Source organism: Nesoenas mayeri, assembly GCF_963082525.1.
Source record: "Nesoenas mayeri genome assembly, chromosome: 1".
NCBI lineage: Eukaryota > Metazoa > Chordata > Aves > Columbiformes > Columbidae > Nesoenas > Nesoenas mayeri.
Window position 1 is genome coordinate 196,144,673 of NC_137541.1, and position 24,599 is coordinate 196,169,271.

Genomic DNA, 24,599 nt, shown 5'->3' on the forward strand with positions numbered 1-24,599 from the left:
TCCCTCACAGCCAGCATTCCCTTGTGCACGAGTTCCTCTCCATCAGTTTGGGCTGCACTTTCCCCCACACCTGTGTATTTACCCCTCCTGGCCAAGGGGCCATTCCCACCACTGGCAGGAGGGAACTGGAGCAGGCAGGATGAGACCCTTTCGCATGAGGATCCCTGTCCTTCTCGGGGTGGCAGCGGCCAGGGGCTGCTCAGGCACCTCCAGGAGATGGTGGGCACTGACAAGGGGGCTCTGCTGGATGCTCCCCCATGTTTTAAATCTTTGGTCTTGGTCCAGTGATCTTCATACATCTTCCTTCTGCCCCTACTACAGTTGTTGCTGCCTCTAGTCAATTAGTAGCTCATCCACTGCCTCCCTTTACTCTCTCTCATTTTCTCTTTTCCTCTAGGAGCGCTTTAGGATTTTCCAGGATAATTCCTGTTTGGGAGAATTCAGGAGCTCAATAAGGACCGTGGGAGAGCAGCACCCCCTGCATTCGCTGCTTGAGGCTGAGCAGAAGAGCCAGGGCATTTTCTCCAGACTTCCCCAGCATCCACCTTCACTGCTTAGTGATGCTGGAGGGGACATGCTTTCCTTTATTACCTGTCCCCTTGAATTTGTCTAACCCTCTTTGAAGCTGCTGATACCTGTGATCTGCATCCCCAGGAAAACAGTCCTCTTTTCGCATTTTAAACCAATCTTCTGCTGGTTTTATCAAGTGGCCCTATTGCTAATGTTACAGGATTCCATGAAAACAGTTCTGCCTTGCTCTCTGCCTTTCTGCTTTTGTAAAGCTCAGTGACATCCCCGTTTGAATTCTTCTCTCCCAGCTTATGCTGTAGCTTCCCCAGCAATGTGGCAATTTGGATTCCTTCATACCCTTTGGTATGGAACCTGGTCAGAAGCTGCTGGCAGCCCCTGGCCCCGTGGCTGGTTGCAGCACTAGGTGACACAGCAGGGCCAGCAGATGTTTCACAACTCCGTTCATCCAGAAGCAATGGCCAAATGTCACCCAGGCCAGAGAGCTCACTGACATCTCAAGTACCGGTTTGGGGCAATAAATCCTCCATATTTATCTCAGCTTGGGCTAAGTTCCAACTGCCTCCTGCAAAAAATGCAGGAGGCGTGGTAATTTCCTTAGCGCCTTCACTAGCAGAAATAATTGACTGCAATAGATGGCAAATCCTGACTTGTACATACATATTAAGACTGTGGTCTTAGAAAAGCATTCAGAAAGAAAACCACGGTGCATTTCCTTCTTTAATTCTTTCAGCATAATTTCTCACCAAGAACAGCTATAATGTACTAACTTCCAAGTGACTAATTTTCAGTTTTCAGTCTTTCAGACCATTAAAAATAATCACACTGTGTTGCTCTTCCTTAGCTTGGGAAGTAAGACTTGCTTTGCCCGTGCCCCGGATCAGCAGGTCAGAGCAGCAGCCCACATGTTCCCCAAGCACTCCCTCCTACAGGTGTTTCAGGTCACCTGCAGGACTCAGAGCACAACATCCAACAGAAGTTACAGAGTTAATCTCCATCACCACAATAAATGAGGATGAGATGCAGGAGCCATGCCTACACACAACGCAAAGCAGGAAAGCAATCCAAGTTCTTAGTTTATCAGAAGAAGCAGGTTTAGAGCCTTTCATCTTTAGGTCACTGATTCTACCTAAACTGCGATTTATGCTGGTAGGAGTAGATGCGGCCAAGCAACTCCTGTGGTACCTGGTTTATTTCTAGAGAACAGCTCCACCTGGAAAACCATTGTTGTGAAAGACTACACTTTGCCCTAAAAGGAAAAAAAAGTATGGCAATAATGGCAAGCTGCTATCAAAGTTCTGCCTGCAAGAGCTGCCAGTTTGAAAATTGCCGTACACACTGAACGGTCACTCAAAAATATTTACTTATTCCACAGAAATAGCTGTAACCTTTGCATGCACTAGAAAGCACAGAACACTGACATTAGCTGGTGCACTTCAAGAACAAATGAGCCAAAATGTAAAAAGAGATTAACATTTAAAGGCAAGGACAATCAGAGAAGAAACACCATCACGTTAAAATCATCCTCTCAGGCAATCCACCATTCCCACACCACTGTGTGATTAGTGCAGGATCAGGTACCTGAAGTTCCCAACAATCTGATGACACCACCAGTAATTTTCAGTGACACTTAAAAATTACAAGTCATTTCAGAGACAACTCAGCCAAAACATTCAGCAATCCCAGTACATCCCAGTAAGGTACAGAGACATAACCCTTTTGAAAAATGCCATGAAGTCAGGCACCCCAGCCATGTTTGGCATGGCAGACTTTGGTAAATTTAAATTGAAAGACTAAAGCTCATCTTTAAATAGAATTTGGAAGACTAAATAGCTCTACAAATTACCTCAAGTACTTGAAAAATCATAACAAGAGAAGGACTGGAAATCTTTACCCTTGGGTTTTTGTCTTCTTGTGAGTACTCGGATTGTAACAGACTTTGGGCCTCAGAATCAGGCAAACTTTATACAGTGGTATTTTTTCAGGAGCAGCACCTGAATTCAACTTAAAAATTTAGCAGGGGAAGACACCAAAGTACCTTGGCTAAATGAGTAGTCTTTTATATTACATTTTTATTTTGCAAGAAAATAAATTATACAACTTAAAAAATAAAATTCAAAAATTAAGCAGTACATCAAAATAGTTCAGCTGGACTGCCATACAGAAACTACCACCATTCAAAATTGTACAGCATTATTATCTTGGTAGTGGCACACATTCAAAATTGTAAATACCATACGTAGATAGATATTACAACTCAGGAACTCAAGTTTGCTCAACACTCCAGACTACATATAGTGTATATGACAGGAAAGCTTTCATGTATTGTTTATTTCACAAATATGACCTCAAAGAATTACAAAGATAGCATCCCGGTCATTTAGATGAAAATAGAAAACAGTTTGAGTTTAAGATAGCAAATCTTTCTGTAAAACTATCAAATCTTTTTGCCAATTGTATTTTTAAAATTTGCACTTTACAGGACAATGGCATCCCAATGCAAATAAATGCAACATGTGAATGTTCAGAACATTAAGTTTAAAAAGGTGAAAACGAGAAAGTCACATTGTCTTTTGGAAATGTAATTGCATTACAGTCATAACAAACGAAAGATAGATGAGTAAGACTAGAAGCTAGGGACACCAACTGTGGGAAGAGGAACATGGAAGACTTCAGAATTGAAACTGAGATCCTCATCAAGTTGCTGGGACAGAGAAAGATTTAACAGTATTTCTAAATTAAACCCAATAAGAGTGATTTCCCCCCCCTTTTACACCAGATTTCATTCCATAGCTATTCACCGTGGCAGTGTGTGTGGCAACGTGTTTTTCAGATGCAGCACCTCTTTAAGGTAGGTCTTTGGACATATATATTCATAGCTAAAAACTGCAGCCTTAAAAGTGCGTTGTTGCCATATTGCAAGTGAAGACTAGTTCATTTTCATTTAGATCTGAACTCTACCCTCCCCAAAAGAAGTTTACCCCAGGTATCTCTTTGTGCCCCAGGTGATACTAGTTTTAAGTGCATATTGGTGAAAGTGACCTGATGAAGGATGCTAAAAGTGATTCTGCATCTTGAACAAATTTGCTGGTGTGAGTCTCAGATTTAATAAAAAACCCAACATCCATTTCCGATACATATTTAAAGAAAAATGACCATGTCATAGGCACATTACCACATTACAAATTATATTTCTGCATCCTGGATGTTGAGAAATAGCTAAACATTGAGGTTGTGTTATTTTATATTTATTAGCGGAGGGAATGTGCGGTTCCTTAGCTTTCAGCAACCCGTTGCTTTCCACATACACTCGAGCTTTCTAAGTAGTTGTATCTGAGATGCAGTTTCTTAAACATCTCTCTCAATTCTAAATCAATGGCTTCAAAATCAGCATTACTCCCCTTAGCAGCTCTTTCTGCACGACAATTTCACACCTGTTCTTCTCTGGTTAAGGGCTGGAATTTTTAATGTTGAAAAGAGTGTGCTCAGACTGTCGTGTTTTCCCTCAGTTATCCCAAGTGAGCATTTATTACTTTTAAGTTACAAAGACTGAAAGTCTTGCAGCACAAAGTTTTTTATTAGAACTTTGTTTTCTACTGTCCAAATAGTTTTACTGGTTAACTACACAGAGCACCACTTGCTTTTGATTCTGAATTGCAACACCACAGGCCCAACATAAAAGATGCAATATTTTAAACAGCATCTGCTTTTGAGTATCAATAAAAGCATGTAACATAAGCTGTGGGATTTCAATCAATTGTAATTGGCCAGGTCGCAATTTCTCTCCATCTCTTGCTCATGAAACTCTCACTACCAAAAATTTCTTACTCAAATAAATGTCCAAGTACACACCGTTCTCAGACAGTCACATCGGCATTTCCGTTAGTAACAGAGCATGCAGCCTGTTCGAGGGTGCAAACAGCCGTTCTGGCAGAGTTTGCTTTTAAACCACTCTTCCTTTATACTGTACTGCAACCATATGAAAGCAAAACTCCTCTAACTTACTGGAAGGTTCTCCTTTTCGACTAGGTTAATTGTATCTTCTTCCCCTTTCAACCATCAAAGAAGATGAGACCTTTAGATGTCATACTTGAACTGGTTAATTACAAAAAAAAAATCGCACACTTGCCATTTCTAGAAGAGTATTCATACAGAACTGGGTAAAGCACAACTTACCTTTCATCCCAAGACAGGCACTGCTCCAGTGATTCGTGTTATCAGTCCAGTACATGATGGGACATTTCAGAGCAGCAGAGAGACAGGCAGTGCCAAACAACTACTTAAGATGATTGAAAACAGAAGAGGTAACATGAAAAAGTTGAAATTCCTGATGCGTATTTGGCACTCTCTCTGCATACACTAAACAAAGTATTTTTCCTTGGCTTTTTACCATTTTCGTTAGAATAGTATTTCCTACCCCGCCAGTTTCAAAATAAAAAACAGAGGGTTTGTTTTTCATATAGAGATATTGACTTCTACGCAACAAACCAGTCCAGTTGGGTTAACCTTGCACGTATATATAAAGTTACCAATGAAGAATTAGTACAGAGATCTTCAAGTGTTATTTTCTTTCTGGGGGAGTTGTGCATCAATTACTCTTTAATGCATTCAGATATATATGGTCAACTATTCAGAATACAAATATTAAATGTACAAGGAAATACACTTAATATTTCTGTTTGGTATAAGAGACCCACCCATGAAAACTGCATTTAGAATGAAGCATTATTCAAGAAAACTTTACCTTCTCAAAAAGGATTTTAGCAAATCACCCATCCAAATAAGGTAACAAACAACGTATATCCACTTGTTTAGAGCAAACAATCTAAAAACAATGATCTCCTGCTTAAGGAAAAATATCACCCATGACTTGGAATTACTTTTATGTCACTTATGTGTCAATTATTAAAATCCAGTTACTAGATTGAAGCACTGCTCTAGTCAACAGGTTTTAACTGTAACAAATACATAAGAGTTGTGATGCATGTGTTTGTGTCTCTCAAATGTTATTACCTAAAAAGGATCAAAGGCGGACAGTACATTACTCTGTTGATCCAAAACACAAAAGTGAAAGTGCTACTTCTAGTCCTAATTGCATTTAAAAAAACCAAAACAAAACAACCAAACCCAAAACAAAACTAATAGCAGTTCCTCAGTGCATGAATATTTGAATATTTTTTCCTTGTGCAAGTACTGGTCATCTAAAAACCCAAACCTGTATTCCTCCTGGTGGGTATAAATCAAATCTACTTTAAAAAGTTCACAATGGGCTCTTCATGAATGCAAGTTTCCCACAAAATAGCATGCTGTTAAAAGTGTGCAACATGAAGGGAATGCCATCATGCTAGCTGAATGAGATTGGCAAAATATAGTCCTCTGTACGGTAAGGCAGGGATTTTAATATGTAACGAAAGTCAAAACAAGTTCTTCTGCAGCACAAACTGGTGTAGCTGTCTGTCCAAGCACCCTTCCATTGATGTTCTCAGCATCCCGCAGAGTCCTCGAACTACGCCATGTATATGAAGGTGTTGATATCCGACTCATCTCTTCTGATATATTTGTGCTCTATAAGCCATTCAATTTGCTCTTTTATCATTTTCTTTTGTGGCAAGAACATGTTTTTCAATATTTCTACTAGTTCAGTCTGAAGTTGGGCATTAGTAATTTTCTTCCGCATTTTCATTATTTGGATGATAGCCTCCTGGGGGGGAAAAGAAAGAAACAGAAACATTTTTTTGAAATGTCTGGGTGAGGTGACAAAGTGAACACAGCATTAATAGGGGGCTCCTGGTAAGGCAAGACAACAAGGAAATCTATTTTTTTTTCCTCAAAAATCAGATATATGTTTCATTTCTTAGCCTAAGTAGATATTGAATTGCTTTTATGAAGAAGCTGACAAAGGAAAAGAACGGAACACTGACTGGATGCAAGAGATGTAAGACAAGTCCGGTCAAAGGAGCATCTGCAGTTAAATCTTGTATCTTCAGTGTGAATTATGCACTAAAACCTAAAGTTCATTCACTCTCTGAACCGAAGTCACCATTTCTAGGGTGACTTGTGATATACCTTGTGAATATCTCATGAAATGCAAGCTTAATGTCAAACTGGAACTCACAAGGAGTTCTCATTTCATAAATACAACCAGGCACTAATCCTTTTGCTGCAAGTATGGCCAAGATGTCAAGCCAGATGGTAAAATTCACAATGTGCGTGGCCTGGAATCTAATCTGATTGATAGAAGAGACCCGAAGGTAAAATGGGATTTCTGAGATTCCATTGTAGGTAATGATCTCTGATGCCCCCCCATTTTTATTTTTTATTTTTTTAGAACTGTCAGCTGAAAAGATCTGACTGAAGGACAACCAACCGCAAAGCCAGAAGCTGCAGTTTGTACATCCAAGATGTACTCAAAAACTTCCCCTCTAAAGAGAAGGCCTCTTAACAGGTCATACTGCTATTACTAAAGCGTGATCCACCTCTGAGATTACTCTCTTCATACAGCATAGCTGGAGCGATCTGAAGATCAACAATACTGTTTGTTCATGTTGGTGGCTCAAGTCAGTCAACTTTACTGTCTGCTGCCACCACACTGTCATGTCTTCACCACATGCTTATGAACTGCTTTGTCCTCTTTAAAACCAGTGACGTGGTACTTCAGAACAGGAGGCTGATAACTACAAGCACACATACACACACACGCAAAACCCGGTATTCATAAAAAATCCAAGCCAAATAGCAAAATTAAGTTCCAATGGGATTCAAAAGAGTTCATTCCATACATCAACACCCAAATGTGGGCAGCAAGCAGCAGTGATTAATACAACAGAAGAAATAGAGTGATTGTATATTCCTCTGGCAGTTTACTTGCCTGGGTTCGTAATATTCTTAGCTGGACTATTCCTTCATTTTCCTCTTCCCGCATTCTCTCTGTAGTAAGTTGCAATCGACCAATCAAATTTATCTTGCCCCTTTTTTGAACTTTAGCGTTTTTTCTGAAAAAGTTGTATTGTATGAAAATAAGCACAAAATGCATTTTCAATTAAGGAATTCCTATTAAACTCAAGTGACAGCAGCAAGGAGTACCATCACATATCGGATATTTACAGGCTATTAGCATGGCAGTAGTGAGACAGCATCATAGAATCGGATAGCTGGCTGACAAATCAAACGTCAACGTCAATGTCTCCGCACAATAAACCTGAATATACTAGCATCATTAAAAAAAAAAATCCATCAGATGAAACTGACAGTGTCCAAAGTTGAAAAATCACCAGTACTATTTTAAAGAATAAAGTTCCAGAGAAATATATTTCAGTTTAACGATATAAGCCTAGGGTTCTTTAGAGGAAGTTTTTACAACAAAGTTCAGGAAACACGACTAGCTTGTTTTTCATCAGAACTGTCTGTCTAGCAGAAAAAAAAGACAAATAACAGCTGTTGTAACAAAGACAGCAAAAAGCTGATGGCATTCTTCAGTGGCTACCCACAAACTTTCTGTACAGCCTGTCTCTTCTGCCATGCCCTCTCGCTTCCCAAAGCTCATGATCCTGATGACAGGAACAACCATCATGGCCCTGGGCAAGAAATGAAGCCCCAAGAGAGCAGATTCATCGCCTCTCGCTCTTCGCAAATCCAGATATGCAGCTGCTCCTGAGAATGAGGCCCTGAATCTGAGGTTGCCAGCAAGCAGCAAGTTCTAATCATAATCATTGATAACAGAGGGAGGCAAAACCCAAAGTAAAACATGCTGAATGTAGTATATATGATTTAGATATTATCTCTTTATAGTATCTTATGCTCTGATGGTTTTCAAAGCACCAGTAAAAGAGTGCTGCAGTTCTCACTTCAATACAGACACTCTGGTGAAAGCCATGCCAAAAACCCCAGCTTTTGACAGCATACTGTATATTATTAAGCATTTTCACTTCCTTTTTTTAACTTATCACACTATTTTTGAAACTCTGTGTAATAATCAATACAGCACCAGTGCTCTGCTTACATACTGTTCCCTCCCATGTAAAATTTCATAGGCTTATTAGCAACAGGAAGACAGCGAAGCCTCCAATTTTGCACCTCACGCCTATGTTTAAGAAATTTAATTTCACAGAAATCAGAATCATAGAAACATTTGTCTGAAGGGGCTGCTGGAGGTCATCTAGCCCAACCACCTACTTGAAGCACCACTATTGCCAAAATTAAGCGAGGAGAGGGCAGCAAAGCATGTGTCTAGCTGAACCTTGAAAACTTTGAAGGATGAAGGTTAACTTAAAGTGAATTCCTTTAATTATAAAATAGAACATTGTTATTTTACTTTTCAAACATCATCTTACATTAAACTGAACTCCTGGTTCACCGAGAAGAGGGTTCCTTCTGTAAAGTCTTTGGGTGAATTGACTTGAGGTTCATACAATAAAACCTGACGTTTCAGCTTTGGAAATGCTACAAGAGACTACAGAGAAAAGGGGAGGGGAAAGAATGAAAATAAAACACCAGACTTTCTAAATGGAAACAATTACTTTTTAAGAACATAGTTCATTGCTGTGCAGACTGTAGTGAGGGAACCACATAGCCTTGTTTGGAGCTGCTAGAGGCAACACAAAGATACTAGTAAAAACAAAGAGGGGGCACAGTTTACCAAATCTCCTTCTGAAACGGGGCAGCACAAGTAAAATCATACAAAGAAGTAAACCGCACAAACTCATGGCTATGGAAGCAGTGTTAAGTCTGATTTACACGATTTCTGTCTTTATTCTTGAGCTAAATAATTAAAAGTCTGCTGGAGCAAACTGAAGTTATTTTTAAGCAACATATATTTATCGGGTGCCACTGATTGCCTAGAGTTAGACCAGTCCCACTCCACAAACCACAATCATAACTGTGTGTTTAGGCAGCGTATGGTCAAAAAGGTCTTGCTGTTTCCAAAAGCTTAAGTTACACAATACTGGGCAGAGAGAACATGTTAATGCAAAGGTTGTGTGTGCTCAAGAGTAGTGCAAAGAGCCAGCATTACAACTGATTAATTAGCAAGAAAGCCATTCACATTTCAAAGTGTTATCTGACAGTGCTGTAAGAATACTAATCCAGTATTTTGAAGTACAAAAATCAAGAAGAAATCTCTTTCAAGAGAAAGGGAAATACCCATAAAGTCCTCCTAAGTTCTGCATCAGGGAGTTCAGTTGCCAGTTTAAGATTTTCAAAGCTAATCTTCTCTCTGGGTCTTTGGTTCCACGCAAACAGCACAGCGAGCTGAAATGTTGTTACCTCCAAGTCATACTGGCCAACCTCATTCTTAAATGTTATCTGTGAACAGAATGACAATTTTGCTTACAAGCCTTTCTGAATCACAAACTTTCTTACTATTATAAATATACAGAAAGTACAGTCGTTGAGACTGATACACTGAAAACTATACGCTTACAATTCCATTGGACATGAGGTGGTGCCAGTGCAGTTTTCTACCACTGTGATTCTTTTTATAGAACTCTTCAACTTCTGGGATGAGATCTTCTAGTTCCGTGGGCAGCGAGACAAACACTTTTTCAGAACTTCGTGACCAGGCGCCAGCATTTAAAATTTTAATATTCACAGAGTCAGCTGTAAGACAATATTGGATTCTATGAATCTCCAGGTATAACAGACAGATAAACAAAATGCAATCTTTTTTTCCTCCTCTGAATACATTTACGAAGGACTGAATTTTCAGAAAGTAGCAGGGTATCTACCTACTTAAACATCACGGTACTCTACACCACTGGCTTTCTGCCAGCAACACTGATTGAAATCTCTGGTTTTTTTAGCTTGCCTCTGCAGAGCTCCTTAAGCCCTCGTGCAGCTTTAGAGCTGATTCTTGTAAGCACTACTCGAGGGTTTTCAGCAGTAGCAGGTCCAAAACTGGATGTTTCTCAGCCTCTCTCATCAATAAAATCTAATTTCAGAAATGGGATTTAAGCTCTTCATAGTATGCATGAGGCTCTCCTGCTGGCAGACAGAGGAGCACAGCAGGAGGCACTCATGAAGAATGATGAGGGCATAAAAGAAACAGGTAGTTCAGGCATTCACCTGGTTGATACCGATTCAAGCCCCTGCTTGGAATTTAACTACAAGAGCAGGGAGTCTGTATGTACAGCATTGCTCATAATGAAAACCCACAATAACTTAAAGAATGACATAGCTCTGGTGTCAGCTGTAAGAGAAAGCAGAGGCTACAGACACTTCCAGTGTAGTAGCAACAATGCCCTGAAGATTATGTTCAACCTGCAGTCCATACAACTTTCAACTCAAGATTCAACAGAACTATTTTTCACTAAGAGAAATGAAAAACAGCAAATCATTTGAAAACAATACCTGGTAAAGCAAGTTTATTATTTTTGTGCATTTCTTTGAAGGCCTGGTTCAAGTCTTCAGACACTTTGATATCCTGGAACATTCTAGCCAGCTTGTTTACATAGTCTGCTGGCATTCCTACTTCCTGCATAAACAAACAGAATGCTAAACTATGACACATACAGCTACGAACACAAAACTTTTTTGTTTTTTAAATTGGAAACTCAAAATATGAAGACCATTAAAGTACACAGGTACACACCTCACAATAACAGTTAATCTGCAATGCAATATACAGTTTTTTGCAAAGATCCTCAGTAGTTATCCCTTAAAGGCATATGAATGTTCTTTTAAAGAAATCCAAGTGCTGAAGAAGGTACGCATGCACTACGGAATCAATGAATTCTGAGATTTGAAGGAATGTTTAAGGCATGCAAATAATATTCTTCTCTACATAACATTTCACAATTAGAACACATCTCACATTATTTACATACCTAAACAACAAGTACACTGCATTTTGCTCATTTGCATATGGAATATATGAAGCCTTCAGACAATCATATGTAAAAGATATAAAATCTATCACTACCACTATTAGGATCAACATTTCTCTTAGAAAAGAGCTAAACTGTTTTACTTGCACAAAATATTGCAATAAAACAGAAGTGTAAGATGTCCAGAGTGGCCTGCAATTTAAGACAGGACTCACCTAAGCAAGAATATCTAAGTTCAAGAGTGGGAATTAATACCACAAGCAAGAGGCACAACCAAAGAAAGAAAGATGTCAGGCTACTTACTCTGAGCCATTCCACCATATTCTCCTCAATTTCACTATCAGCTGATATATCTAGTATCAGGCGTCTTGTTAAGTGAGCTTTGTGATATCGCATGAAAACATCTTTATTCTGTACATATTTAAGTACCAAAAGCTGTCAAAAAAGTAGATTTTAATACATTTATTTGCACTGTCAGTCAGACAAGTGTTTGAATGCTGATCTAATGCCACAGCAGACTACGAAGGAGGAAAAGGCTACTTGATATTGCATTAAAGCAACTGTGTTAATACTATCACAGCCATCAGCTATGAATCTTTGATAATACCACACCTCCAACTGCTTCATTTGTCAACCATCGAGAACTTTCTCTTAAATCAGAAAAGGCATTGACACCATATGTAAAAGTCTCCTGCATTATTTTCTAGACTTACATCAGTTACTGTAATACATTACAGTCTGATACAGGCACTAATGTAACATACTGATTTTGTGAACTGAAACAGAGACATGAAACGCCCCATGGTTTACAAGATTTAAACACACACGCTTGGTGGCATAATAAACTCTTTTCCCTATTATTACACGTTACATAAGTTTTTGAAGATCAAAGCCTCATCCCACATAAGTAAATAAATTCATTTGTCAGAATAATCAGGAAGTAGAAAGCAAAAACGTACCACTTCTTTAAGCTTTGCTTCAATTTCTTCAGAGGTTAGTTTTTTGCTTAGTGGTGTTTTTCTTAGCAACATGTCACAGTAATTAGCAAGAAGCTCAGGGCATTTGGATTCAGGCTGTGTTTTCAATCCAACACTAAATAAAAGAAGAACAACGTATCTTCAAGTTGTATAGAATCCTGCTATTCTGGAGTAGTCACACTGTTAACAAGACAGAGCACTCTTTCCTGACCCCCTTGGCAAGGATCCCAGTACTGAATTTATATCCTTGTTAAACTAATAAAAAATTAAGGATAAGTCCCTTTTCTTCTTGAAAGAATAAATACTAGCAAACATTTTGAGACAGCTTCTACAGCTTGATCATTCCAACTCCTCCAACAATGAAGGATTATGTTGAAACTACAGTTTGAAACAACTAAATATTGCATGGCAAGAAGTGTTCCAGTAAAGAAGTAACAAATGCTACAGTGAAATGCTTCATTCATCTTGTCAGTATGCTCAAATCAAAGTCTCAAGAACAGTCTCCTACACTACATTTTACAGACTGCAAAACCCAACAGGATAAGATTATTTTTAACAGATATAAACAGTGGACTAACAGTCCAGGGATTAAAAGCAGATTAAAGTTGAACAAGTTGCTACAGTAGACAGACTGTGGCTTTTCACAAGGCACGCATGCACAAGGTCATATTCTGAACCTGTGTCTAGACTAGTGAATAAAACAGTGCCAAGGACCAATCCCTATTTCTCCAGGCAGACGGCACCACCTTGGTTGCTAGTCTCTAGGGCCCAAATCAAAGGCAGCGAGTCAGACAGCAGGTAAGAAGCTGTGGGGATGCTCAGGAACCCAGCGTTCTTGCTCATTCTCTCACCCTCTCATTAACTAGTGCAGACAGTGCTAAAACTCTTTAGACAACCTTTTAAATTCATGTAGCAGCTTGCAGTCTAGTGTCTTCTGCCCTCCTAAAGACCGTTTGGAATAAAAGCAAATGTCTAGTATTTTGGTATTAATCAATGTGCTCCCAGGTATTTCTGAAGAGGAGTCTTCAGGATCCTGACAGCAATGACAAATTACCAAATTCCATTCTTATGTTGAATTTAATAACACAAGTTAAGCAGAATGAAGTTCCATTTTACTTAAACCAGGCTGCATTTGTAGACGCCTTGAAAGACCTTAGAAGAAGAATTCTGAAGAGAAGACCATTGCCATCATGGTGGTTTCTAAGAAATCACTAGGCAGGTTTAGCTTTAGGAGTGAAACAGTGTGAATGAAGTATTGATTTGGATGCTCCCAGGGAAAAGGAAAACATTACCTAAAAAACACCTCTACCTTGCCTACATCTATACAAAGCACATATCCAGTCTTTCGTGAACATGTCCCCCCAGTAATAAAAAACAGCAAGGCTAATCCATGTCCAGGCTGACAATTAGTCCAAAACCAAACACAGTAAGAACCAGAATGCTGAGCAGGTATTTATACCCATCCATCCCTAAGGAGAAGTAACTGGAAAGAGAAGCTGGCTGCCTGGCTACATAAACTTTGTTTCCATAGTAAATCAGGCTACACACTACATGTAACTAATCCAAATCACCTAAATACATACAGATTCCTATTCAAGTGGCACATCACATATTAAATGTTATCAATTAATGCTATCAATTAATTGACTGGTACCTTCTCTTGGCTGAGTTAGCAGAGTGGCTACTGTAAGTACGGTTTTTCTTCTTGAGTCACACAGGTCTGCTTAATCTACTAGAAAGTGTTAAACTAACTTGGTTAATCCTGCACTGAAACAAAAATGTAACAGCCAGACAGGTCACAGCCACAGCTGGCACAAGATGTGGGTGGTTCCACCTTCACCAGCCGCAGTTATTCCCATAAAGATTGCTGCTGTTTCCCCCAGGACTTCTGCTGAAGTTGTGGCAGAGTTATACAACTCAGGTTTTGGAATTAACAACCCAGGAAAGTATTATTTAATTCAGCTAACAAATTGACTCCTTACTATAAAAGAACAGATCCCAAGTTACTACAAATAAACCTGAGTTTAAACCAGCTGCTTTTCAGTAATCACTGCCATGTGAAGAGCATCTTACCAGAGGTTGATAAACAACCTGAAATTCCATCAAGTGAAGAACACAAAGCACTTTTAAACATAGCGTTACATTTTGAAGAGATATGTTAAAAGAGAAGCTCAGTCTTTAACAATTTTAAAAGCTTGATTCACATGAAGTTTATGTGGCTTACCCCTTTTGCTTCAATGGCAATTCAAGTTTAAATATTGTAGCATCATTCACAACTGCTTTGTACGCCTGAAAAATAATTAGAGATTATTAATTTACTTCTTTAACATACAAATCACAAAGATTTTGTCTGTCTTTTTAGATTACCGTAACATTAATTTAATCTGATTTTTTACATTAGTCCAAAGTTTGTGGATTTTATGTTCAATTTGAGAGTTCAAACCCTATGACTCAATTTCCCATTAACTGATCTTTTGCATTTTCCTCTTTTTCATTAACATACTACTTTCCTTTAAGCAACAACTTGGGAAGGGACTGCATGGAGCAGGTTGTGTATCTGAAGTAATGAGACTACGCCCAAATATGCAGTAAATTCTAAACAGGGTGTTTCAAAAAATGGCTCCAATATATTACAACTACACAAAAATTTACAAATGGTTTAATGAGCTATCAAGTTTTAATAACCTTTTAATAAATGCTCTACGTTCCCTCCACCTGCTGTACAGACAGCATCGAGATGACAGTTGATAGTTCATGGTTGCAGAGATACAGAAATACATTTCAAACCGGGTTCATCTTTTTGAAACACCCTGTGTACTACTGCATCAGATACTAAGGTGCTCAATACAAAAATCATCTTCAGACGTACTCTACAACATTACAAACCTGAACATCAATGCAACTTTATGCATGACTACAATACAAATTAAAAGTTAATCAGTTGGTAGTAAGTTTCATCAATATTTCAGTCTGTCTATTTACTTGAGTTAGAGCAGCTTCTAGATTTAATAGTGAATGGGCACAAGGATTTCAGAGACATCATAATATGAATTACAACAATTCTTAAACCACAAACGAATGATTGGCAGAAATACACACCTTATCTCTTGCAGTGAGAAATCTTGGATCATCTTGAAAAGCTTCTTTAACCAACTTACTAAATCGATTAAATAGTGTGAGCAATTGTTCTACATATTTCTCAGAATCCTAAAGAGGCAAAAATCAAATAAAAAAATGAGGCTCCACAGAATTCAGTGTGAGCTTACATGTAATTCCCTAATCTGTAATAATGTAGTATCCTCAAGCCACTACAAATGAGCATTTTATCTTTATTCTCTGTACTGAAGAGCTCTACAGCATCGAAGCCTTAACAGAGACTTTCAGGACAGTATTTCCAACATACAAATATACATGTGTATATATAAAAACTTTCAAATACTGTATAATTTATAACCTTTTATTTACTGCAAATGAGATTCACGTTTTAAAGCTACAACTGAAAATGTAAGGAATAAAAAACAAATTCTAAAGATATTTAAAACTTTCAGTGGATCAAAATTTGATGTTTACACATAAAATCTTCAAAAATTATTTCTATTCAAATTTATGTCCCACAATTAAAGAATATTTAACTTCCACAAAGTTGCTTTTACATTGTTATTAAAAGCCAATACACTTACAGTAGTAATAGTTTCAGCAGCTGCTACCATATCTGCAAGTCCAGCACTAACAATATGTTCCTCCAAGTCTTTTAGCATAGGCTCTATCCCATTTGGAACTTTATCCATCAGTGAAAACATTAAATGCAACTCTGCAAGATACAAATACTGTTAAAACCACCAGTTAAAGACCTGTATAAAAACAAATACAACATTTCTGCCAGGGATAACTCAAGTGGAACACGGAGTATGTAAAGACCAGATAATCTCTTAAAAGCAAAAATGTTTTGAATACTGTCCTAATTCTGGTCCCACAAAGAGATCCTTCTGTAGGCAAAAAAGAGATATTTATTGCTATGTAATATTTGCTTACACATATAATATCACAAGCAGAACAAACTGATCATGGACTCCGACTCTTTTTCTGATAGGCAAAAAAACCACATTGATAGGTTTGCTTTGTTCCTCAATATTATATCTAGAGTGAAAGACGACAAAAGCCAGAGGCCCTGTCTTTGTTTTCTCCACAACACTTTTGTCAGCAACACCTGCAAGACCCAGTCACCACAGAGGGTGAAAAAGATGTTATCAACTTCTGTATCACAACAACTGTTGTAGAACCAAATTGAAAAACAATGCACAGAAGGAGAAAAATCCTTTTAGAATGTAACAATGCCAGTTAAAGAATGGAAACAAGATCTTGCAAGGCTGCTAGAGAACTCATAATGGGCTCAAAAATGGGATTTCAGGAACAAGAAAAAGAGTTAGAGGTATTCTCAGTGCAATTTCCATGTACTGTAAGTGATGGCAGCATACATTACATGGGGTAAATCCAAAAAGCTCGCTCGACTTTTACTAGATCTTTTCATCTGTACTTTAAAGAAGGGTGAAAGGGAGGAAGAGATGGTGCAAAAAAGGAAACAAAATGACATTAAAAGGTTCTACAGCTGTTTCTGTAAACCAGTGACGGCATGAATAATTCAAGAAAAAAAAAATCAGTGATTTCTCCTAATAAATAATGACAAAGGAAGAGTTCAGGTGCATCCCTAAAACTGTAGGAACAAAAACCACCCAGATTCTTCAAAGACAGAGATCAAAGTAACAAAACCAAAAGGAGTATTCCACTGGAATCTCTCTCAGAACACATTATGGACACTGAAAGCAAAAGAAATGCATATGTAGTTGTTGGGGCACTTAAACAAGTTCTGTTTTCATTTTGTATTCATAAAAGTCAAGTTTACTTTTTATTTCTGTTATGAAATACTTCAAGAATAAAATTTAGGTGTCCCACCCTCAATACTATAAGCAAATAAAAACGCACTAAGCCAATTCTGAAGCCTGTTTGCAAGTTACAACATCCTTGATGGAAAACACTGTGCCTGCCTTCCTTTGCATGGTATGTAAATATTAAGTGCTTAATGTAACAGAGTATTTTACAGTAGTGCGCTGCTCACAGCCAAAAACTCAGCCCTTTTTTGTCACATGCTGTTTAATAAAGGAAACATCATGAAATACTTTGGGGCGAATAATACCAGAAAGCCACATGCATAAGCAAAGTACAGCAGAGTATACTATTGGATTTATCTATTACTATGTATAGCTCCAGACTAAGTATATTTTAAACCATCTGCATCCTTCATTAAAACATTTTAAACAGCACTGGTAGGTATAGGAGGAGAGGAAAAAAAAATATTTGAAAGAGATGCTTGAGTTCTTATGTACTGAGCAGAAGTATTTTGCAACCAGGCAGTATCATGGGGCAGAGATGTAGCCATAAGGAAAGAGAGAACTGTGTGAATATTTCAACAAGTTTCTAAAGAAACATGCTTCGGATGCTACAGATGAACCCTTCTGAAGCTCTGCATTTAAATATGCCTGCTGTATTCTCCCAAAGGCTGTAACATATACTCATAAGAAGTTTGGTGGCTTTCTATATTTAGCTCTGGACTACTGCCAGAAATCACACTGCTAAATGAACAGATGAGTATGACATAGTTTTGAGGTCAAATATTTTCTGAAATGCTAGCTTTAGAAGTGAGCATTTTCTACACCATTCTAAGTCATTAAAAAGTTTCCACATTTGCATAGAAATTAAAATTTCATACAGACATTAGTAAATATTCCCTGGCCGCAGGATACTGAGACTTCAAAAAAAATTAACCTGTGATTTCAGCTTTTATTTTTTTCAATTTCTGTACTTGAATTATTGCATTTTAATGACTTGTTTAATTTATCATACAGGGCCAACACAAGACTTTTGAATCACACCAACCTCTCAAATTATGGCAGCAGAGTTTTAAAAAATCTTTTGAAAACTGTAAAAAGGCGTGCAGAGCTAACTTGCAATACTCACAGTGACATACTGGCTATAAAAACAGATTAAAAACTTGCAGAGATTTTGTTCATTGACCTATTGGTCCTGCACCAATAATCAGAATAAGTAAAATGTCTCCTTGCTTTTCAGAAAGATAGCTTTGTAAAGAAATGCTTCACTTTCTTTTTCCAGGGGACAGGGGGTAGTGGAGGTGGAATGCAGGGGGAGTGTTTGGATCTGAACTATCAAAATAGAAAATAACACACACTCAACATAAACGAGAGTTGGTCAACATGAGGAAAATAGGCTGTAGGAAAAATAAAGAAAACAGAGCACAAAATAATATTTTCTTTCAAGTAAAATGAAAGCTATCCAGTCATTCAAATTAGGGTATTGTACATACAGATTTCAGAAGCGATATAAAAACCAGTAACCAATGATGGTAATTTTTTGTGGGTTAGAATTGCCCACATGCAGTAATATTTTATCTATGGAACACTGCCACCATCTATTAAAAACAGTAATTTGATATATCTACAAACAAATCTATTTTTGTGCAGCCGATGCTGAGTTCATCCTGCACTGTTCTTTAAGCTTCACTTACTTTCTGTTTCATTTCGTTTGATCATGCCTTGGCATTCAGCTAAAATAGTCTCTTTAAAAGATGTCACCAGGGCATTGACGCAGCACTCCATTAGCTGAAATATATTAAATACAGAATTAGTTTGTTTAGCCATCTGAATACTAAACTCTGCTCTGTCTAAAGTTTGCCACGACACAAAATCTAGCCTGTTCTCAAAAACTATGCTCTATAAAATTATTAATTCATTCACTAATTCATAAAAATACATGTAGTTTGAATAAAATCTATACAGGGAACGTATTTCTTCAAAAAGTAGAAGTGGTAAACTCTCTTCCAAACCAGTAATGATCTTAATATTTCTGTCGCCTCTTTTCTCTCAAAGAAGCCATCACTTTTGGAACACCAATTACCCTACTTAGTTTCCAAGTGTACATCCAAGAGCTCAGAGCAGTTCTCATTCCAGCACACCCTATTTGGACAAGGCTGGTTGGCTTGAACAAGACACTGTGGCTGGATCTAGAGCAGAAACTGTTTGTACATGTCACAACCACCTCTCTTTTGTCAGCCTCTTTACATAAGTTACAATTTATATCTGTGCAAAATTTACAGCTTAACAGAAGACATAAAATACATTTTGATCCACTGCAGAAAATTCAGATTTAAAAGGTATTTATTTAAAATAAGTTGTTTCCTGAACCAATTTGAACACAGACAATCATGAACTATTCACTGCAGTTAAACCTTACTCAAGAATCCGAACTATGTAAAATATCGCTCAAGGGGTAGAAGGGGCAGGAACAAAAGAAAAAGTATCCTTTATATTAAATGGCCATATTTCAGTCTAGAAGGAAATCTAGAACAGCGTTAATGAAATTTCTACTGCTCCTCTTGATTGCAAGGAGCAATAACTCCTTCACGTATTCTGAATGAGCACTAGGACACCCTTTACCTACTATTTTGGCCAGCTATTTTCAAACATCATTCTCATCCACTGTTAAGCACCTCACTCAAAATGAAAGTATAAAACTCAAATCAAATAAAAACCTGCCCTTCAATCTGAACTTTTGATCTACATTTACTATTAAAACATCTCTAGAAATTGTAAATTTTCAGATTGGAAAGTAACACAGATTTTTGCAAGAAAAATATATAACGGATAGTTATAAAATCAACAGTTTTGTATCAATCTACTGCTAACAAATAATACTGTAACACACACATACAAATCAAAACTGCAATGTAATAATACTATATAAATATAATACATCAACTTTTCTACACATTATACTTACTGCTTCTACAGAGTTACATTCACGCCTTGTTTCTAAATATCGTAGTGCTCTTTTCTCTTCTTCTTTTAATTTAGCATCTGCCTGTGCAAAAGTAGAAAAGCAATCATTTTAAGTACTAGGACTTTCAGCACAACCTTACAACAGAATTTTTACTTACATATTTCATATAATTCTGTACACCGTTTTGTTGTAAATAAGAAGGAGCCTGTGTTCTATAAAATCTCTCTGTTGAATCCAAATATGCCTTTTCAAAGTTATCCCGATATATCTGAAGTTTATCTTCAGGATTAGAACAAAGGTTAACTGCAAAGAGAAAGTTCAAACTTACTCTAAAGTCTTAAAAACGTACGTGGCTAAGAATAAGAAAACCTCTTCCATTAAAGTGAGTTTTGTATTAAAAGGCTGCACTGAACAATTTGTAGTATCCTATAAATGCACTCTGATCCCTAAGGATAACCAAAATCGTCCAGTTTTTGTTCCAAAAACATTTAGGTTAACTATAGGGAACTGGAAAAAATTACACACTTATCTCCAGCATTTTAGACATTCAAACATGGTAACCAGAAATACATATACAACTGCAAAATTGGAAAGGGGAAAAAATAAAAAAAGAAAAAGCTTGACATAATGCCTAATAAAGTGAAAATTTCTCCACGTGACTGAGCAAATGCTTTTCTTAGACACCGTTCTTAGAATCCCAATGTCTTCATTTTAGACTTTTTTTTGTAAGTTGGTTTTTATTTTTCTGTTTTACAAGAAGGGATGCAGTGTGCTTACTGCAGTGCTTTGCAATATTTGGAAAAAAGTCTCCACCTTCCTCTCACCTGCTACAAACAAATTAATAAATAAAGTCCTTAAATGGAATCCACTTAAAAAAAATGAATTGGATATCTGTAAAGCCATCTGAGAGAGTATTAACCACAAGTTTAATTCAACAGGCTGCAGAGCTTTGAGGCAGCAGCAGGCAATACTGAAACGCCATACGAGTTTCAGATACACAGATCCGTTTTGCAGAGACTGGGAGTCCCGAGATGCAGCCTGGTCAGCATTTCTGTCTAAAGAACCAGAAATAGCACAGAAAGCAGCACAGACAAAGTTATACCTGCAACCCTAAAAAGTCAAAAAGTAGTTTGCTCTTTGAAGACACTGATTTTGTGGTAACTGATACACAGCTAAATCAATTAGATGTTAAAGATTTTAAACAGAATTTAATTGGCATCACATATCAACGACAACCAAAAAAATCAATGCAAAATGCTGAGATAATCATTCCAGCCCTACCACAACTGTCAACTTTGTATGATGAACATTCAGTTATTAAAGCGAGGAGGCAAGAGAGGTCAGTGTGCGCAAGACATACCGTATGATTCTCGAACTCCAATAACGAGCTGAGAGTCGAAAGCTTCTCCTAGTCTTTCAGCATGAACTAGCTTCATTGCACTATCCTGAAGTCTATTTTTTATATTTGAAAATATGGATTCATTCCACGTGTCTAGCATGAGCTGTGTATCGGGAAGAAAAAAAATATCCTGTCAGAAAGGTACACGCAGACCTATGCTTGTCCAAAAGAAATACGAGAGATCACAAACAGAAATCAAGCAATTTATCATGTAATTTTCAGGTTACATATATACAGCAGTTCAGCTACCTTAGAACTTGATCTTGCTCTGAACTTGTTATAGAAGTAATATTCAGCTTACATTCTAACCTTAATTTATGTAACTGGACAGCAAGAGGAAGCAGTATTTGATTCAAATATTAATTCAATAATTATGTATTATTTCTACAGTACTCAGTAATCAGTCAAGTAACTTTTCCAGCAATGCAATGTGTCAGGAGTTGCAGTATCAGGGGGTACTTTTAAGTCAGACATCCAAATACAGTTCACTATTTGGCAGGCTCAGTCTTAAACAAAACCAAAACCTCAATTAACATCATGGTTATGTAAAGAAAAAAAAAATGACGGTTTGAGATTCATGAAAGTTCAATATGCAAGTAAAGCATATACAATTTATAAAAAGCTCCAAACCTCATCTAAGCACTATGAAGTTTTAAACTTAGTTATGGAGGTTCCAAACAAAATCCTTATCAGTCAAGGGTCCCTTCACGTTCCATTGTGTGATTTTTGTGACACTGCTGCAAAGGTATTTGCAGATCACCAGAGCCAGCGTGCTGCCGCTGAGCAACACAAAAAGCTCACTGGCAGGCCAGGACATACTTATGCCCACCTAAGCTCCACCAGCTGTTCAGCAGTAAATACTCAAAGCATGCCATATGTTTGTTATAAAACTTATTTTGCCTTAGAATTCAAGTTACTGTGGTCATTTATTTTGCCCTTAGACAATAGAGCTGGCTCTTTCTATATGTCACTGAATACCTAACCACATTATGCCAAAGCTTAAAAGACAATGTCTTCTATCCAACTCATGCAATTTCACTGCTTTAGAAGAAAGCTCAAACTTACAATATCTTCAAACTTGACAGTAACTGCTATGAATGCAGTTTAAGCATGCCAATTGTGGGCCTGCATTAGCAGGGGAAAGCAGGTTGAAATCAAAATCTGTCAATTCAAACTTTACCTCATGATTGTGAATAAGCTTACAAAAAATCAGCCTTATGGACGACTCAACAGTTGCATGGCAAAGTTAATAGTAAAGATTAGATGGTCTTGGTCCATTCTTCCTTTATAAGTTTTAGATTTTAACACAGCAAGCATCTAATAAATGTCACACAGCCTTTCGAGAGAGTTAAGTTCATAATCCTTTGTTCTTAACTTCTCCATAACTGTTTCTCTATTTCATCTAAATTTCCATTTCTGACACCAAAGTCATATGTGTTGGAAGGGGATTATTGTTTAAAACACTGGAACATTATCAAAAACAAAGATGTGCTTGATTATGCTTCCTCAATTACTTTTTTTCATTCTTTTAACATCACTGATATGCACATTATGGTAGCACTGTACAATTATAGAACTGGTTTACAAGAGCTGAAACAAGTATAAAGTGGAGAAGAAAACAGTGATATAATGTCAAGCAATCTGGCAGGCACATTAACAGCCTTGTCATGGTCAAACTGCTTTTAGACATTATGGATAAGAAACTTTTGTGGAGATATTTAAAGGAAAACATAGATATCATTTTGAATGACTATATGAAGAACTTCTCTAGCATGGGAAAAGTTTTCAGAAGGTCTTTTTTAGAAAACTACAGAGACTGATGCCAGAAACAGGAAGTGACCTTCAGCAGCAAATATGAAATAATAAGGTAGGTTGGAGACTCTTGGCTTTCATGTCCCAGTCATGAAATGGTCCTAACTGGGCTGCAGATGAGACAAGACACATCTCCATCAGGTTCAATCCTGAACAAAATCTGAGTTGTCAAACACCAGTTCTTTCTCCCACTTTCTCCTCACTACCTTCTCCACTCCACCTTTTTTTTTCTTTCATTTTACCTCTCCTGCCTTCTGCATGCAGCAGAGTTAAGAGTTCAAGTCTGCCAGATCTTGGAGAATCTAAGAAGTTCATATCTTCTCCAACAAACAATGGAACTAAAAAAGGTAACAAGGTGGTGATTCCTCTCTTTGTTGTTCTCTATTCCTTTTCTTCAAGGGGTATAGAGGATCAGATGTCAAAATGAGGGTCAGGAAAAAACGCTTGCCCAAATTAATGCAATTGAACTATTTTGTTCTTCCCATCCTGGAGACAGGGGGACAGTTAAAATGATCTTCAGTACCAAGTGAAAGATTTCTAAAGACATTTCATTTCCCTACAGATACTTTCTGCAATGAAAAGGGATAATGAATGACATTAAACTAAAGGACTTAACACTTTACAACTGATATGTTCTGGTTTTTCTTATAATAAAAGACTAATGCAATTTCAAGGACCATTATTTACGTGACTCAGAACACTGAGCACTCTATACCCAAAACCCTGGACTTCCTTTAGTTGTTTGATATGAAATAGTAAAAGGATCACAATCACAAAATTGTACATGTCCAATCTCTTCACTGATATGACAGTTCGGAGGAAAAAAGGGAAACTAGAAGATCAACAGCCATATTTAACTTAAGATGATAATATATAAATGGTCATTTGTAAATGCAGAGATGTGCTCCAGCTAAGATCTTGGCCTAGAGAAATAAGCTAGGAGTACAAAAACTACTCACATATAGACAAGTACTCTTGCTACTCACAAGTATAGAAACAGTAGGTGAATTTAAAACTGCCTCCTGCTCCAGGATTCAAGTCATAATTAAACAAGCATACTAACCCAAACAAACCCAAAGCCCAACAAGGAAGTACCTTAATCACCTGAACAAAACTGTCAGTAGCCAAAGCAAAACTAGAGAAACAGAATGAAACTATTGCAGTGTTGTTCTGACCCTCCCACTGAAATGATAACATCATATTACATGATTAGTA

The 24,599-nt window shown here is 37.4% G+C and overlaps 1 protein-coding gene across 4 annotated transcripts in view; it reads right to left on the reverse strand.

Annotated features, from left to right (window-relative positions):
- Window positions 1–2,586: 2,586 nt before the first annotated feature.
- CUL5 (cullin 5) overlaps window positions 2,587–24,599 on the reverse strand; it is a 32,523-nt gene continuing 10,510 nt past the window's right edge. For 2 of the 4 annotated variants that reach the window (XM_080345708.1, XM_080345710.1), the window contains 15 exons: window positions 21,534–21,675; window positions 20,331–20,476; window positions 20,174–20,254; window positions 18,903–18,996; window positions 16,006–16,136; window positions 15,425–15,532; window positions 14,550–14,614; window positions 12,308–12,440; window positions 11,652–11,783; window positions 10,873–10,996; window positions 9,947–10,122; window positions 9,667–9,828; window positions 8,859–8,977; window positions 7,397–7,520; window positions 2,587–6,229 (listed from right to left, as the gene is read on the reverse strand). In XM_080345708.1, coding sequence (XP_080201834.1) covers window positions 6,035–6,229; window positions 7,397–7,520; window positions 8,859–8,977; window positions 9,667–9,828; window positions 9,947–10,122; window positions 10,873–10,996; window positions 11,652–11,783; window positions 12,308–12,440; window positions 14,550–14,614; window positions 15,425–15,532; window positions 16,006–16,136; window positions 18,903–18,996; window positions 20,174–20,254; window positions 20,331–20,476; window positions 21,534–21,675 — 1,932 coding nt within the window. In that variant the 3' untranslated portion in view covers window positions 2,587–6,034. The remainder of the gene's footprint in view (window positions 6,230–7,396; window positions 7,521–8,858; window positions 8,978–9,666; window positions 9,829–9,946; window positions 10,123–10,872; window positions 10,997–11,651; window positions 11,784–12,307; window positions 12,441–14,549; window positions 14,615–15,424; window positions 15,533–16,005; window positions 16,137–18,902; window positions 18,997–20,173; window positions 20,255–20,330; window positions 20,477–21,533; window positions 21,676–24,599) is intronic. The other 2 variants (XM_080345709.1, XR_013922206.1) reach the window with 2 other exon arrangements.